The following is a 19,145-nucleotide window of genomic DNA, read 5'->3' on the forward strand; positions in this document are numbered from 1 at the left end:
GGCAATATTATTCATGGTTGTTGGCTTAGTGATAGAACAAAAACTCAAGAGCTATATTTTCTGATCTACATCCTGATTCTACCATTGACTGACACTATAATCTTGATCAATCACTTAATGTTTCAGAGAGACCCAATTTCCTCACTTACAAAATTGGGATAATAATAATTCCTCATAGGGCTGCTGTGAAGATTGAAGTTTAAATGTGTTCATGGTTTCTAGAAGAGTGTCTGTCACATATGTGTTAGCTGTTTTTCTTGTGATTGGTAACACATTCCAAGATCAACAGATACACAATATAATCTTATTCAGATGGCAGTGAATCAAAAAGCCTTTGACAGTTATTTGCATCAGAGTTCTGCTCTATAGATCTAAGCAGAAGCCTAAACATATAGCCACCAGGCGATATGCATCAGAGATAATCTACTTACCTAATTTTTCTTAAACTTTGTGCCTCAGTTTCTTTGTTTAATCTGCACAAAATAATTCAATAAAGAATTTTTCACCTAGACTTTCTAAACATCAAGCATTCTCTTAAGTCTTCTTTTGGAATTTTCAGGGTGGTTGAAATCGATCTATGACATATAATAAATCACAGAAGCATTTAAAACCTTCTGCAAAGGTGTCAGTAACTTAATGTTTTGTTGCTGCTGTTGTTCCCCCTGAGAAAAAGGACCAGAGTTCTCTAGAACTTTTAATTTTGCAAACTATTGCCCAACTTTTGGACCTTATCTTGTCAGAGGTAAATGTCTGTTGTTGTAATTCACCATTCGAGTTGAGATGTTATTAAGGAGATGAACTGCAACCAATGAGCTCCCTGTCCACAACAGGGTCATTCTCAATCGTATCCAATAATTGACTGTGTTCCCTGCATGGCAGGTGGATAGCAGTTGCAATTACTATCATTTTGTGGCTACGGAAACTTAGACAGGAGGGTTAAGTAACTTCTTCGAGGTCATATTGGAAATCGGTGGCATTCCAAAAAACAGAACTTGGAGTACACTTAACCAGTTCAGCTCTTGAATAGGTTTAACTTTATTATGAGAACAGTAAATAATTTTCCATAATATACCAGTGTACATTCAGCACTGTTTGTTAGATCTAGCATTACAGATTTATGACCTCTGAGATACAGCATGTAAAGAGAAGCCCCAGTTGAACCTATCTGGAGCTATTGTAATTTGAACATTTAAACACTTTTTATAAGAATGGAGAGAATGATAATGACCGGTAGTCAAGATGGAGAAAACCTATTTCTGTTTTTGAGCTAGTTTAATGGGTTGGTGGCTTATAATTTACTTAACGTGCTTGCATATTACTTTTCATTTCAGTAGTGAGCTGTGTCTTCATTTACGTGCTTTCCCATATGCCAGCAGTAGTAAAAGTTGCTCCTCTCTTACAACCTCACATAGGACACATTTCCTGAGAAAAGAAACTACAAACTACTTTTAGAGGCTAAGAAATAGCACTGTGTCAGTTAAAAACTTTGTCTTGTACAGCTTAATTTGATTCTGCATAGAAAAAATACAAACAAAATTAAAAAATGTATTGGACATATGAAAATATTTTGATAATTTTATTGAATAAGAAATAGCTACCATTTATGGAACATTCAATATGTGTCAAGCATTATGCTAAGATATTTATAGAAAATTCAAATCAAAAGTATCATTTGTTTCTTTATTATGTTAAAGTTGAGGCATGACTAATTCATCCTATAATTATACATATACACTTAGGTAGACACAGTCTCATTTCAAGTTAAATTATGTTATACATCCATCTTTTTATATGCACTTTTCTAGCAAAGGTGGTGTATTACACTAAGTTGGTGTTAATTTAAAATTTGAAATGCATTGGAAATTTGCAAAGTCCCACATTTATTTTATACAATAGATTTAAGTATGTTGGACACTAAGTTCTACAGTGCTATTCTAGATGTAACCTTATAGTTCTAGAGCAAATTATTATAATTTAATAGGTTTTTATATGAAATATTAAGCCTGGAAAGTTTTAATTGAATGACTTTAACTATATTGTGCGTCTGATTTTAAATGAACAAGTTTTATGAATATCCTATAATATCTACTTATTCCTAAAATGCTTTTGACATAGTGGAATGATTTTAATTCTAATTATCACATGTTTTAGGCTAAGATGACTCAACTGCCTGAGGCAGAAAAAGAAAAGATTGCTGAGCAAGTTGCTGATTTCAAGAAAGTAAAGAGTAAACTGGATGCTGAGATTGAGATATGGGATGATACAAGCAACGACATCATTGTTCTGGCCAAGAACATGTGTATGATCATGATGGAAATGACAGACTTCACCAGGTAATTATGTGGAAAACAATGTGTAATATTCAATGGATAAAAATATTAGTCATATTAGGGAAACCTCAAGGTTCTCTGAGTGTCAAGTGCCAAAAATCAAGTGGTAGAGGAAAAGCAAATATAGTATTAGAAAGTTGTAGGTGTACAATTCTAGAGGTTTTGATCAATAAATAAATATGGCAAAGTTTCTCATAAACTTCTGTGGAATTGGTTTAGGCACCACTTATACTCCCTCACCTTCCGCTTCCCCAGGCATTTGCTCTGTGTATCATATTAGCATTGACTTCGACAAAGAATTTGTAAACCAAGTGATTAGCTGGTATTGGAGCTATCTGAATGGTTGAGTTTCATAGCCATATAATTTTAGTTACAATGATTTATAGCATAATCAGGATAGTGGTATGTTTTGCTTCTGAGATCAGAACTAGATATATTTGAAATTACAATCACTTAATGATAGCCATGAAAAAATGTGCATTGTGGCACGTTCCAGAAGTAATAAAAATGTTTGTTATTGTTTTAAAATGACATTTTATAGAGCTAGTCAAAAAGCAATAAAATATGTAGTGGCTGCCCTACTTGTTACTAATGTACACAAACTATAACAACTAAAATAATTCAATCATGGTGTAGTTATAAAAGCCACAGAACAGAAGGATACACTGAAACAGACCTAGGACACTTAGAAAATTTTTCATTTGTATTACCATGTAGTATTCATTTATATGGTACCATGTACCATTGGTACATTCATTTATGCCCCAAAACAACTTTCAGGGGGAGCAATAAAATAACTATTAATTTTAAAATCATAATTAATGGAGAAAATGTACATAAATCTTTCAGTGATATTAAAATTGAGAAAGAGTTTATGAAAATTACATACAAAATAACTTATAAAGAAAGGATTGTTAAATTGTACTTCAAAAAATGTGCATCGATAGAATGTCCTAAGCAGTATTGAAAGGTAAATGGATAACTGGATAAACAAAAATGTGATTCCATTTATATATAAAGAATACTTGCAGACATAAAAAATTATTATTGTAGTAGAAGAATGGACAAAGAATATGATTATATTATTAACCAGTTTCCCTCATAAAAGTTATGGCAGATAAATATTTGAAAAATATTTAAAATAAAATAGTTAAAATAAGACATATTTTAAATCTATCAAGTTTGCCAAAACATTTAAAGTAGGCTTGGTACAGAGTATGGTGGTGAAAATCTAAATGGCATAAGACTTACAGTAATTTGGGAATATACATAAACTAAAAATCTTTATAAATTTTTCATATGTGCATCATGTGTATCCATATCTGTACTATACTTCGGGGAACCTATCCAAAGGAAATAATATAAAGTGATAAACTTTTTATTTTAATTTGTGATGGAGTCTTGCTATGTCGCCCAGACCGGAGTGTAGTGGCGTGATCTCGGGTCACCTCAACCTCTGCCTTTGGGGTTCAAGTGATTCTTCTGCCTCAGCCTCCCGAGTAGCAGGGACTACAGGCGCACACCACCATACCTAGCTAATTGTTGTATTTTTAGTAGAGACGGAGTTTCACCATATTGGCCTGGCTGGTCTTGAACTCCTGACCTCATGATCTGCCCACCTCGGCCTCCCAAAGGGCTGGGATTTCAGACGTGAGCCACTGCGCCTGGCCAAACTTTTCTGAATAAAGGAAACCTTTGGCCTCTGAAAGTCTGCTGAGAAATCAACTCACAAAAGGCAGATTAATAGGTGAAAAAACATAAATTTATGTATCATGTATAAATAGTAGCCTTCAGAATGAAGACCCAAAGACACAGGATAAATTGTTTATTTTTATGCTTAAGTTCAACAAAGTATGGGCAGTCATGTAGAAATATGATGGGACAAATAAGGTATGATGTTGTTAATAGACTGAGTGGGGTACCCAGCAAGGCCTGTCTGTCTAGATTTTTCTTGGCTTCTCTGAACATGTATTTCTACCTTCTGGATATGGGGTAAGACCCTCGCTGGAATAAAGGTCTTATGACCTACAGTCAGACAAGGTAGGTAGGAAAATTATTTTATGACTAGTGTTATAGAGAGAGATGGCGATCGTTTTAGAGTAACGTTGTTATCACTAACTTTGGGGAGAAGGAATTCTGGCTTCTGTGACCCGCCTTGGAGAAGAAGGATTCTAGTGTTTATGACTAGCCTTAGGGGAAAATGGAACTGAGCAACAGGAGAACAGAAAAAATCAGAGAAAAACTTTTGCTTCTGAAGCTGCTACTAAGTCCTTCATTTGGGGGTATATTTTTTTCTGAGCCCCAACAGTATAACTATAGAATTATTTAAAATAATAGAAAAATTGGGATGTTTAAAAAAATGGTTGCCTGCCATATGAAAAAAGAGTCTATAGAAAATAAAGTCAAGTTTTTTAAAGAGTATAAAAGTAGTCTAAATTTTAGAATCTATTTATGTATATGGATGTATGGATATTCTCCTATGCATATTTTTCTTTGTTTTGTTTTATACCAAACTTACTCTTTACAATAGAATTCAATTCTACTTTGTATTCTTTTGAAAGAAATCCACTTTCCAAAGATTATGTGCAGTAAAGATTTCATTGGAAAGTGAGAAAATTAAATTTATTGTGTATTTTGTGTATTATACATGGAATTTCATAAAAATATCTCTTTAAATGTCTATTTCTATTTTTCCGAATTAACTCTTGACATTTTTCGAACTCTAGCCCATAGCTTCTAAATGTTTTCTTATTTCTCTTTATATAGAGAATAATTCAGTTTTGGCCCATGGTTCAATTTCTGCAGGCAAAAATTCTGAGAAATCTGTTTGTATTTGTCTCTGCCTCTCTCTTTTTCTCTGTCTCTGTTTCACTCTCTTTCTCCACACATATAATCACATGCATATATAATACAAACATATATAACATAGACATGTATATACCTGTATGCAGGAGACAAAACTATACCTTCATGGTTTTAAATAATGATTATATTTTAGTAGTTGGTTTTGTGAATAATTTAATTACTATTTTTAATCTTCTATAATTTGTTGCTGATTTAAGGTATCAATACATTTATATGAAAAACAACATATGGAATGAAACCTGAACTATAATAGCTATATTATAATATCAACTTGGTGGCCAGGTGTGGTGGCTCACACCTGTAATCCCAGTACTTTGGGAGGCCAAGGTGGGCAGGTCACCTGAGGTCGGGAGTTCAAGACCAGCCTGACCAACATGGAGAAACCCCATCTCTACTAAAAATATAAAATTAGCCATGCATGGTGGTGTTTGCCTGTAATCCCAGCAACTCGGGAGGCTGAGGCAGGAGAATCACTTGAACCCAGGAGGCAGAGGTTGCGGTGAGCTGAGATTGTGCCATTGCACTCCAACCTGGACAATAAGAGTGAAACTCTTGTCTCAATAATAATAATAATAATAATAATATCAACTTGGTAAGTGGCAATGAGAAGACTCTTAACCTTTCTCACCATAAAGTAGTATAAATAATTCATGGGGATGTATTTATAGACAGGATTTAGAACTAGAAGGAAAAACAATGAAGGGCAAAGCCATGAGGAACAGAAGCTTTGAAGAAGTGGGCAGAGAAAATAGAATCTGATAAAGAAAGAACATTCAAGTGTTAATAAGAAAAGTAACATACAAAGGAGGATGCTGGGCAGAGAATTTCAGTGAGTAATCAATGGTCTTACCTGAAGATAATGATTAAAAAGATACTAGTTTGGCAATTAGTAGATTTAGTCAATTTGTTGTTGACTTTTGCTTTACGAAATGGTGAATGAAAAAAAAAAACCTTATTTAAAAAGATAGATGAGAGAATAGCAGATCAAAAAACAGACTCAAGGTAGTAACTTAAAAGGGACAAATGATCATGACAAGATTTTTGAGACTTCTGGATGTTTGAATATATTTTAGGCTGAAGAGAAAGAGGAAATGGGGAGGGACAGAATGAAACTGTAAAAGGGGAATAAAAAGCTATAGTCAAAAATGAGATAAAGAAAAAAACAACCAAAAAAAGAAAAAAAAAACATTTAAACCAATATAAGTTTACATGGCTCTTCTTTCTGGTCACAGTTTGAATGAATGAGCTGAGAATCAGATTAGCCTTTTTGGCCACCCAGGGTAAAGACTTCCTCCAACTAGTCTGTATATCAGTTTCATTATCACTCTGTATTACTTTCCTTTTAGCAGTTATCACTTCTTGGTTTAAAGAATTCATTTGTTCACTATTTCCTGCCTCTATATCCATAACAGAGTAAAAGTTGTATGAAACTATGAAATTTGTCTTTTTTTATACCCAGAATTTATAACAGCATGTGTATATTTGCTTAGTATATATTTAATATGTAGTAGCTGAATTAATTAGATTTTTTAAATACTACTTTAATTCAGAAAGAACCAGGAACAAACAAACCAACAAAAAATTTGAACAAGAAACAAGAAAGTAAGCATAAGCTTACTTTGTGAAAGTCTTGAAAGTCACTCTCTTTGCTTGTTTTTTAGCCCATATATAGATCATAAATGTTGAGACTAAGATTTTAATTTTAATGCCCTTACAGCATTTAGAAGAGACACATAGTCAGGAGAGCTGGGACTTAAGACTCTTGGAAAAGCTTATAACCATGCCTTTAAAAGGAAAACCAGAAATATTTTCATGGACCAGTTTGATGGAGCATCAAGGGTGAATGCTTTTCCCTGAGAGGTCTTGTTTAAATAAAGGCCATCTTTAAGAAATAGAGATCCCAAGTGTGTGACCTATTAAACTGATGAATTTCAAATTGCATAATCAGAAATGCCACCATGAAAGAAAAATTAAGATGCAAGAAAGATTGGTCACCAAAGAAATTAGAAAACATGTCAATACATTCAAATAAGCCTTGGTAAAACAACATCAATAATATGGTTAGGCTTTGTGTCCCCACCGAGATCCCATCTTGAATTATCATCCTCCTAATTCCCACATGTCAAGGGAGATACCAGGTGGAGGTAATTGAATCATGCGGTCAGTTTTCCCCATGCTGTTTGCATGATAATGAGTGAGTTATCAGGAGATCTGATGGTTTCATAAGGGGCTCTTCCCCCTTTACTTGACACTTTACTTTCCTGCGCCTTGTAAAGAAGGTGCCTTGCTTCTCCTTTGCCTATCCACATGATTGTAAGTTTCCTGAGGCCTCCCCAGCCATGCAGAACTGTGAGTCAATTAAACCTCTTCCCTTTATAAATTACCCAGTCTCAGGCAATTCTTTATAGCAGTGTGAAAATAGACTAATACAATCAATGACAACAAAAAAAGACTATTTGAAGTGACCACGCTACATAGGAGAAGTGTAAGGGTTGAAGATCAGAGTTAAATGGCCTATTATTCTTACATTCAGGAAGAAGTTTAAAGTATTAACATACTTTACTATATAGAAAATTACATGCATTATATGTATTTTAAATTTCCAAGAGATCTTTACAATAATGAAAATAGAATTAAATAGAAGAAACGTTCCATATAGTAGACAAAATTAATATAGAGAAGATAAATTAAGTTAGAAAATGAGAATAAAATGAAAATGAAAATTTACGGTAAATATAAAAAAGCAGTAACGTTATAAATCATACCAATAATATCAGCATTTCTAATATTTAGATTTAGTAAGCTTACTAGTTTTTTAAAAATAAAATGATTTAAAAATCTGTCATTTAACATAGTGGCGTATGGGAATCTTTTGATCTGGGAACCATGGGAAAGAGGAAGAAATCTCTCTCTAAAAGAGTAAAGGAATGTGTAAACAAAATGAAAGAAATTTCAGAAGCAAATACCTAATGGCTTCTATTTGTGGAGTGATGCCATCTGTGAAATATGAGAAGCCTTCAGAAGACAAACGTGGAGTGACAGCTTTGATAGAGAAGCAGATCTTAATATATAAAAGGTAATCAACTAAGAATATATATAGAGAGATTTATACATATATCTATATATCCAACTGGATATATATATCTGTATATAGATCTATCGATCTATCTATCTATCTATCTATCTATCTATCTATCTATCTATCTATATACATGTATCCAGTCATTGGCTGGAAAGGAGCAGAATTGAAACTACTAGGAAGGATATATTGAAATGACTGGGTCCACACTGAGAAAGAAAGGAACTGATACTTGGAAGTAGAGCCAAAGTGGAAAAATAAGAGCATGTCACCTGACAGATGGTGAGGTTACGGACCTCCTTGTAGTAATTTTTCCAGCTCTGCACATGTCTTCCTCCTAAAGGAATTAATATCTTACTGTTGGCATACTCTGAATCAAGTTGTAAAAGGTGTCTGATAAATCAGTGGCTTTGAGGGTATCCTAATCTGTAGCTGGGGTGTTAGAAGAGGATTCATAACTCCATAGAGTGACAAATCATTTGAAAATAGACACATTTCATGTTTTACAAAAACGAAAGAGCCCAACATTCTCTCAGTCTATAGGCATCACTGGCAAAGGCATTCACAGAACAGGAATATTGTGTGTTCGAACTGCAATAAAGGAAGGGTAGTAAAATTGAATTTTAGACTCTGATAATCTCTTGTGCTTGAACTGAATCCAGAGTCAGCTAAATTTCAGTTCATATAAACTGTGATAAATCTCCAGTTGTTTTAAAATGAATAAAATCTGTTCTTCTTTTTTATTCCCAATTCTGTTTCAGGAGTTTCTTCTCAGACACTAATGTTTTTCTGAGGGTTAAACTTTGCAGTTTTATATATAGGCTATTCCTTGGTTCCACCTTTGTCACATTTCTTTCATTGCAGGTATTTTCACTTGTTTGTGGTGGGACCTGTGAGAATAAGGGTCACAGCTGGCAATGCAGTATTTATCAGCTAGTAGTCCTCCATTTGGTAGTAGTAGTAGTACACTTGAAGTCCTCCATATATATTTTAAATAGCTGTATAGTTTAAAAACAATAAAAGAAAAAACAGTGCATTCTTTATATCTTCTGAAGTGCCACAAAATGCTGTTTTCTCATTTTATTTAAATATTATTTTATAAATAAAAGAAATAATAGCTAAACTTTGATGAGTGCTTACTGTGTGCTATATCTTGAGAAAAACATGTTTTCTTATTTATCCTCTGGAAAATTTGATTATTATACTCTCCATTTTATTAATAAAGAAATAGAGGTCAGAAAAATTGCTCAAGGACACACAAGTGAAGTTGATTTTGAATGGAAGTTGGTCCAACTTCAGAATTTGGGCACCTACCCATTGTACAACAAGTCTTTACCCTGTGCTAAACACAGGATAAGACCCAGTCAGTTCCTTCCTCAAGGAAGAAACCAATTGACACATCAGAGATAACACTAATTGTGTTATGTGTTATTAAACTGTTAAATGTTCAAACTGTTAGGATTTTGGAAGAAGAGATTTCATGGAGAATAAGCACAGAAGAAAAAGTATGAACAAGTGAAATTTGCATTCGATTTTGAATGAGGTATGGGGTTGACTCATGGAAGATGATGATGTATGTGAGAAAGTTCATGAGAATGAAGGCCAGCAGGTAGGAATGAGTCACATCCATTTAGGGACTCCAAGAAAAATATGAAAAAGGAAGAAATTAAGATGGACATGAAGAAAGTGATAGGCTATAAAAGGCCTTGGAAAATCGACAGTTTTTCTTTTTATGAAGTAGGAGATAGGTAGCAACTGAAGGATTATGATCATGGTAGGGGCATAATGGAAATGATAACTGAGAAGGGAGACAGGCATTTATGGGTGGCACTGCAGCAGAGACCACCCATGCGGGTCAGGCCACAGTTGGAGACTCATAATTAGATAGACTTTGGAGAAAGTCTGGTATAGACTAATTCAAACATAATAAACTCATAGAAAGTACTGTATCAGCAGTGTGAAAAAATTACTTACATAAAACTTAATGCAGGCATTTCTGAGCATTGGCACATGCACCTTGACATATAAACCACTTGGCACTTCTTCCAGCCTAAACCGAAGACATGGAGCAAGTTCTACTCTAGTCATTTGTGCATAGTTACAAATACAGCAAGGCATCTATGTGCCCCTTGTGATAGCCTTATTCAAGTGCAGAGAAGTCAGGCTTTATGATTTGAAAACATGATTTCTCCTTGGTGAAGGGCCATTCATATAGTCACATGAACTGTGTTACATTGTTAACATTGAGGCGGTGGCAGGTGGCATCTTCTAACAACCCAGCATTCCTTTTATGCATCTTCTGGTGTTTTCTAGAATCAGAGTAAAGGACTTAAAACTTTCTAGAGGAAAGCAAGTATTTCTTCTTGCACTAATCACTTTCCCAGAAAAACATCTTTCAAATTTCTTCCGAGAAGGTAAGGATCTAGGAGCAGAGCGGTAGAGGATGGGGTGACTGGGACCCTTTACATTTAGTTTTGAGCATTCACACATTCATTTAATTACCCTGTTGTCGGTAAAATGTACCCCACCCCTAAAATAAGTCTAAAGACCCACAATGCAAAGTCTATTTTATCCTCTTCAGAGAATGATCTCTGGAATTTTGCTGGGCTGAGATGGGGGTAGATATTCAGTGGTGTGAAACAGGAGATGGGATCAAACTGCCTTTTTCAGTCCCTCCCTTCATCCCCAAGTCTAATCATAAATAAGTCTTTCTGCATAAAATCAGCTTGATTCTTAATTTTCCCTGTTGCTCGTTTGAATTCTGACTTTCTCCATTTGGCTATGTCATTTACTACTTGTCATCTGCTTTTGAGTTTGTTAATATTTCTTGCTATTATTTTATCTTCCATTCCATTCTCTCCGTGCTAGTGTGTTTAAATCTTTAGAAACAAACAAAAATAACTCATATATAGTTTTAGTAAGACTTGGAAAAGGAGCAAAATTAGATACATGTATCAATTTGCCATCTTAACCTGGAAGCCCATTAGTTTTTATTAGGGTTGTGAAAGTTTTCTTTTTATGATAGTTAGATATTAGATTATATATTATTCTTTTTCATAAATTATGGCCCCCTTTTTTGCTCTTCCTCTTAGACAAATTCTGTCCACGCGCTATCCTGACTGTGAGCTTAAACAGTTCCTACATTTTGTGACTTTCATAACGCTTGAGACCATTTCATTCCTTTCCCGATATGAGCAGAAGACAGGCTCTAGGTATAACTTCCAGATGTTTAATTATATCTTTTATGATCACCTAGGATGCATTTTCTTAAAAGTTGCAGAAAAATTATGGGGTAAAAGGCAAAACATAGCTCTTCTTTTAATAAATAATATAAACCAGTATATTATCTTTGCAAAAATAGTGACTGCTAAGAGTGTACCACCTTTAGGGTGAATATTATTAAAGTTATAAAATTGAAAATACCTGAAAGAAAGTAATGCTGCCCTAAGCACTAACATGCTTAAAACCATTTATTCAAAGATATGCCAAGGTGACATCACTATCCTCATGAAATTATATATTTTAAGATACAATGTGATGTGTTTTTACTTGAAAAAATATATATTAATTTTACTAAATTTATACAGCTTTTTCTAGAATTTCCATTGGCTCATTTACTGAGAATCTACTGAATATTAGGCACTGTCCTTGTCCTTGGTATTAAGGACATACAATGAACACAATGGAGAATTTAGAGCCAGAGCTACGTAAGGTAGCATAGAGGGAGAATTGAGGAGAACAAGGAGGTGGGCAGCAAAGCAGACAGGCCAAAAAAAAGATCTAAAGTAAAGAAAACAGGTAGGAGCAGATGAGCTGGTACAGAAATTCGTCTCTGAAAGGAATGCGGAATGTTGCTAGGAGCTGAGATATAAATAGGGAATGTAAAGATTTTCAAGGTTTTCATACCTAAATCTACTTATACTCAGGCATCTGAGACTCTGGCAGATGTTGTATGAAGTCTATTAGTTTGTTGAACAGACAATATAAGAAGGGAAAGGACCTTCATTATCCGGCTGTTTTCATTTTAATTGTATAAAATGAAACAATTCTGTATTTATGAAAATGATGTTCTGAAGAGAACTTTGGAGAGAAATGACTACAGAAAATGGGTTGATTTGTCTGCCAAATGAGATGCCAATTTTCCTTACCACAATGGGGCTAATTCCTTCCTGATACTCCCCCTCTGAAATTTTGAAGATCAATATTTACCAGTAAGAAAAAATAAATTATGTTATGATAATTTATACAGCTGAATAACCTCTCTGTTAATAGACATCATTTGCCTGGTAATGGGCCAACCTTCTTGGGACAAATGTGGTCAATCACAAGTTATTCAAGTGCCCCTGAAATACCACATTGAAAAATGTCAATTATAATGCAAGTCTTACCATATGTATAATAAACATGGGAAGAAGACAACTTTCTAAAAAGTTTTGATTAGTTACCCAAGAGAAAGCATATATGCTGCATTTTCTAAAAACTCTGGCCTGACCTCATCCTGTTACTTAATATTACAGCCAGTCATCCTTCTGGTGTTATGTTTCTATAATATCCCTAAACATGGTCTTAGAATTTTGATGAGCCAGCTAACTGAGCCAACCTGTCTGCAAGTGAGCCAGGTGTTTCATTACTCTGTTCATTTTAAGCATGGCCTGTTGCACTCAAGAATTAACCCAAAACATGGAGGAATATGTGGATCAAACGGGGTTTGTTTGAAGCACTGAGCTTTCGGCTTTCCTCATGTCTAGGAGAGCCTAAGTTCTGACTGGACAATGGAGGAGATGCTTTAAAATCTGTCAAACTGAAGGGAAACCAAAACAACACTCATAAATAGCCATGTAGAAGTAATGTTGCATTCATGATCAAAAAGAATCCTTGGGATGCACAGCTGCAGAGGGATGGTGGATGAAGAACTAGGTTGGGAAGTGGGATTGAACTTATTTTATACCCTGTGCATACTTCCCACTGTAAACAAGCTTGCATTTACAAAGCATTTCTGCGCCCACTGTCTTTTGTAAGATACAACCCTGAGAGATGGAATAGAAAATGAACCGAGGGAGGGAGGGAAACTCACCTGGCCTCTCTTCTGCTAGGGTTTCAGAATTAAATCTTTCTGAAAGCATAGTTGGAGTATGTAAAATCTGTGTGTTCTATGCCTCATATCCTTTTGTTTTTTAAATAAGAAATCTCTTTGCACATGACTCGTTCTGCTTTTGAGGTGAAACACTTATATTCTAATATAATGTGTTAATGACAATAGCAATTTAAATGTTGTAGTCCACACAGCAAAGGGAATTGGAAATATTGGTAAGTTTTATGTTTTCCCCATTTAGAAACAGTCTGTGTCTTATGATTTAAACTGTAAAGGCAGAGAAGTCCAATTTTTACATTATTTGATAAGACTACTGAATTCTCTTTCTCATATGTATGGTAAATATACACAAATATCTAGCAAATAATTGAAATATAAAACATGGGATAAGAGGATTATTTACAATTTTGAAAAACATGCCTGGCTTGTCAACTTGTACTTTTAAGAAAACATTCATTATATGTTTGAAATAATTATATCTGGAAGGAAGAATTATTTTTTGCTGTGCTCCAGAATGATGGCTCACTTTTTTTCCTATTGGATAGTGTGTTAGAGTAATTATAAGCAATAATCATTGCCTTTATCATAAATATTCTCCCTGAAAAGAATCAGTTTATTTTACTTTATGTAGTCTTGAATCACTAGAAAGTATTTAGGATTGCCGATAAGAAATGCTTTAATAAAAAGGAGAATGATTTTATCTGTCAGTTACTTTTACATGATAAAAACACACAGGTTGATTATTAGTCATGATAAGTAATGAACAAAAATTCAACTTAAATAACATCTTAGTAATTGCTTATTAAAATTAACTGGGAAGGCATAAATATTTTTACCTGAAATCTCAATTTCAATTTCTAAACTCTGTAGTAAATTTGTCAGATAATTTGGTGAAATGGCTATTTTAGTTCCTAAGTGGCAGACCAGTTCTATATTGAGTGCATCTTCGGAGATTTCAAGTGTTAGAGTTAAATTATATTAATATATTGTCTTAGAGCATTGGAGACTAAATTAGAAATATGGGAATAAACCGAATGAGAACATATAGGGCTGCTCATCCAGACCTTGCTATTCAGACCTTACAAAGGAGTCAACTACCATCACTTGTTTTGGGCAGAGTCTCAAAAACAGGCAGGGAAAAGAAAAGCTTTAAAAAGGAGATTTCCAGTATTTTCTGATGGGATACTGTTGAGGTAGAGAAGTTTCAGGTAGACTAAATAAAAGCAGGACATTTTATGAGATGGGTTCGAGGAGTATATTTGCCTTTCTCTGATTCTTACTGAATTGGAAGCTGTGGCAAATATAGGTAAGTTGGCTGTCATTGACCAAGTCATGTCCATTCTGGGTCAATTGCTACATAGGCTGTGGTTGAATTTCCAGGACTGATTGCTGCACAGGTTATGGTCAAAGCTCTATTGTCATATACATTCTGTCCATTGTTCATTTATATATTTAATCTCTCTGCCAACAAAGTGGAAAATAGAGAAATTTCTAGCCATGTACAAGTACCAAGATTGAACCTTGAAGAAATCAAAAACCTGAATAGACTAATAACAAAGTATTGAGATATTAACAGAAGTTGCCCATAAAAGAAGTGACTAAAAGCAAATGGCTTCACTTTTGGGTTCTACCAAACAATTTAAAAAGAAATAATATCAATCCTTCTGAAATTATTTGAGGAGGAGGGAATACTTCCTAACCCATTCTATGAGGCTAGTATTATCCTAATACCAAAACCAGAGGAAGAGGCAGCAAAAGAGGAAAATGACAGGCCAACACCTCTGATGAACATAGGTAAAAAAAAATACTCAACAAAATACTAGCAAACAGAATTCAACAACACATTAAAAAGTACATTCATCATGATTAAGAGGGATTCATTCCCGAAATGCAACAATGCTTCAACATATACAAATCAATAAGTGTGATACATCACACTAACAGAATGAAGGACACAAACCATACAATTATTTCAAAAGATTCTAAAAAGAGCATCTGACAGAATTCAACATCTTTTCTTGCTAAAAACCCTCAACAAGTAGGTATTTGTCCTCAAAAAGAAAAATACCTCAACAAGATAAATGCTATATATAACAAACTCACAGCTAGCATCACACTGAATGGGGAAAACCTGAAAACCTCTCCTTTAACATCTGAAATAAGACAAGGATTCCCACTTTCACCACTTTTATTGAACATAATCCTAGAAGTCCTAGCCAGAGCAATTAGACAAGAGAAAGAAATAAAAGTCATCCAAATTGAAAAGAAATAAGTCAAATTATCCTTGCTTACAGATGATATGTTTAATTTTTTTTTGAGTTGGAGTCTTGCTCTGTCACCCAGGCTGGAGTGCAGTGGCATGACCTTGGCTCACTATAACCTCTGTCTCCTGGGTTCAAGCGATTCTCCTGCCTTAGCCTCCTGAGGAGCTTGGATTGTAGGCATGCACCACCACACCCAGCTAATTTTTATATTTTTAGTAGGGACAGGTTTTCACCATGTTAGTCAGGCTGGTTTCAAACTCCTGACTTCTTGATCTGCCTGCCTCGGCTCCCCAAAGTGCTGGGATTACAGGCGTGAGCCACTGCACCTGGCTGATTTTATATCTTAAAAAACCTAAAGACTATCCCAAAACTTACTGGGTCTGATAAATTCAGTAAAGTTGCAGGATACAAAATCAATGTATAAAAACCAGTAGCATTTCTATATACCAACAGCAAGCAGTCTGAAAAAAAGAAACCAAGAAAGTAATCCTGTTGCAATAGCTACAAATAAAATAAAATATCCAGGAATTAACCTAACCAAAGAAATATATGTATTCTAAACCAATAGTCCAATGAGGGATCCTCAGAGAGACAGAGACAGTAAATTTTTGCTACTCTGAAATGCAATTGCTTGAGACACTTTTAATTTAAATAACATACACATACAAACACACATGCACACACTGAGAGAGAGCTTGCTTCTCTCTAGTAAAACTTTCTTTTACTTTCTCTATGTCTTTGACCTCTGAATGCTCTACCTTGAGTACAGATATTTTCCTCTGCCCTCCCCATCCTTCATTTCAAGTAAGTACTCACCTCAAAGGCAATCTTTCATGTTTATATTTTGTGACCATATTTCCTAATTATGGATAAGAATTTATCTAAGTGCCCATACTTTGGCTGTTACAGGCTCATTAGCCAGGTCCTTTCTGCATGATTTCACTGGTCAGTTGGGTGCAACTATACAAATGTTAGTTATCATTCTCATTGTAATTATCATGGCACTTAAAATGTAAGAATGCCTTCTGTTTGTTCATATAATGGCAAAATGTCCCTTTAGTAATTTTACTTCTCCATGGGAGCTTACTCTGTGTTTAAAAATCATTTTATTTACTTATCTAGACTTTCCCATCAATATAGCATTCATATCATGTGCAAATTTATGGAATTTTTACTGGCTTCAAAATTTTTTTCTATCTATAATAACAAAAAAAGAAAAAAAAAAGACTCACAATTTCATTATTGTGGAGGCCAAAACATTAAGAATTTTGAATTAGATATTTTGGGCTGTTAAGTGTTTTAGAAGGGATAACTTCCGAGTTTTCCTTAGGAAAACACCCTGAAACCTATCAGTCTAATTATTATCTGCAGGGGAATATTTCTTATATCCCACAAGGGAGACCTAAGATGTTAGGAGACCATTATGTTTCTGAACTGATGGAATTCATAGTCTGCAAGAAAAATAGAAATAAAAATGGAAACAAGTGATCTGTAGGAATGAGAACACTAAATATAATATTTTGTCCTTTGAACATTAAAAGTATTTTTGTTGTTTATTACAATTTATCTTCACATGTAGGGAATTAATTTAAAACCATGTGTTGTGCATGGATAATTTAGAATCATATTGGTGCTATTTTTTTTTTTTACTGAAGTGTGAAGTAAAGGAAAAAGATAATTCTGAGGATAATAGAGAGTTGAAAATCAGATATTTTGGATTTCAGAAAAAAAATGTGCATGTGAAAATATCTGACTTCCTGTTGGAAAGAGCAGTTAGGGTTCAGGAGAATATTCATTATACATCCAAATTTGGGAATGATTCTCAGATACATAATTATTAAAGCTTTGACAGCCAAAGAGCTTCTCAGCATAGGCTGTGTGAAAAGAAAAGAAAATTAATCTACAGGTTAGATATTATACTTTATTTTGATATATAATATAATGCCAAATACTAATTTGGCCATTCATAAATTGTTAAACATTTCTCTCTTTCTTTGTGTGGTTCCTATACACTTTTTTTGGCTTTAAAAAAAACTTTTATTTTAAGTTTGGGTGTAAAAGTGAAGGTTTGTTACATAGGTAAATACATTTTACAGGGGTTTGTTGTACATATTATTTCATCACCCAGGTATTAAGCCCGGTACCCAATAGTTATCTTTTCTGCTCCTCTCCCTCCTCCCACCCTTCCCCCTCAACTAGACACTACTATATTTTGTTTTCTTCTTTGTGCTCAAAAGTTCTTACCATTTAATTCCCACTTATAAGTAAGAACATGTGGTATGTGGTTTTCTGTTCCTGCATCAGTTTGCTAAGGATAATAGCCTCCAGCTTCATCCACGTTCCCAAAAAGACATGCTCTCATTCTTTTTTATTGCTTCATAGTATGACATAGTATGTATGTACCACATTTTCTTTATCCAGTCTGTCACTGATGGGCATTTAGGTTGATTCCATGCCATGTATTTGCGACTGTGAATAGTGCTGCAATGAACTTTTGCATGCATGTGTCTTTATGATAGAATGATTTCTATTCCTCTGCGTATTTACCCCATAATAGAATTGCTGAATCAAATGATAGTTCTGCTTTTAGCTCTTGGAGGAATTGCCATACTGCTTTCCACAATAGTTGAACTAATTTACACTCCCACTAACAGTGTATAAGTGTTCCCTTTTTTCCACAACCTCGCCAGCATCTGTTATTTTTTGACTTTTTAATAATAGCTGTTCTGACTGATATGAGATTGTATCTCATTGTGGTTTCAATTTGCATTTTTCTAATCATCAGTGATGTTGTGCTCATTTTCATATGCTTGTTGGCCACATGTGTGTCTTCTTTTGAGAAGTGTCTGTTCATATCCTTTGCCCACTTTTTAATGAGGTTGTTTTTCTCTTGTAAATTTGTGTAAGTTCCTTATAGATGCTGGATATTAGACCTTTGTCAGATGTATAGTTTGCAAAAGTTTTCTCCCATTCTTTAGGTTGTTTGTTTACTCTGTTAAGACTTTCTTTTGCTGTGCAGAAGATCTTAATTTTAATTAGTTCCCACTTGTCAATTTTTGCTTATGTTGCAATTGCTTTTGGTGTCTTCATCATGAAATCTTTGCCTGTTTGTATGTCCAGAATGGTATTGCCTAGGTTTTCTTCCCAGGGTTTTTATAATTTTTGGGTTTTACATTTAAGTCTTTAATCCACCTTGAGTTGATTCTTGTATGTAGTGTAAGGAATAGGTCCAGCTTCAATCTTCTCAATGTGGCTAGCCAGTTATCACAGCACCATTAATTGAATAGGGAGTCATTCCCCCATTGCTTATTTTTGTCAACTTTGTCAAAGATCAGATAGTAGTAGATGTGCGGCCTTATTTCTGAGCTCTCTATTCTGGTCCATTGGTCTATTTGTATGTTTTTGTACAAGTACCATGCAGTTTTGATTAATGTAGCCTTGTAGTGTAGTTTGAAGTCAGGTAACATAAGGCCTCCAGCTTTGCTCTTTTTGCTTAGGATTGTCTTGGCTATTCA

At 34.3% G+C, this 19,145-nt stretch overlaps 1 protein-coding gene across 3 annotated transcripts in view; it reads left to right on the forward strand.

Moving 5' to 3' along the window:
* Window positions 1-19,145, forward strand: part of CTNNA3 (catenin alpha 3) — a 1,853,344-nt gene that overhangs the window by 1,686,847 nt on the left and 147,352 nt on the right. For all 3 annotated transcript variants that reach the window (XM_007963302.3, XM_007963300.3, XM_073019108.1), the window contains one exon: window positions 2,152-2,333. In XM_007963302.3, the coding sequence (XP_007961493.1) occupies window positions 2,152-2,333 (182 nt within the window). The remainder of the gene's footprint in view (window positions 1-2,151; window positions 2,334-19,145) is intronic.

The sequence above is a fragment of the Chlorocebus sabaeus genome, chromosome 9, assembly GCF_047675955.1.
Source record: "Chlorocebus sabaeus isolate Y175 chromosome 9, mChlSab1.0.hap1, whole genome shotgun sequence".
Classification (NCBI taxonomy): Eukaryota; Metazoa; Chordata; class Mammalia; order Primates; family Cercopithecidae; genus Chlorocebus; species Chlorocebus sabaeus.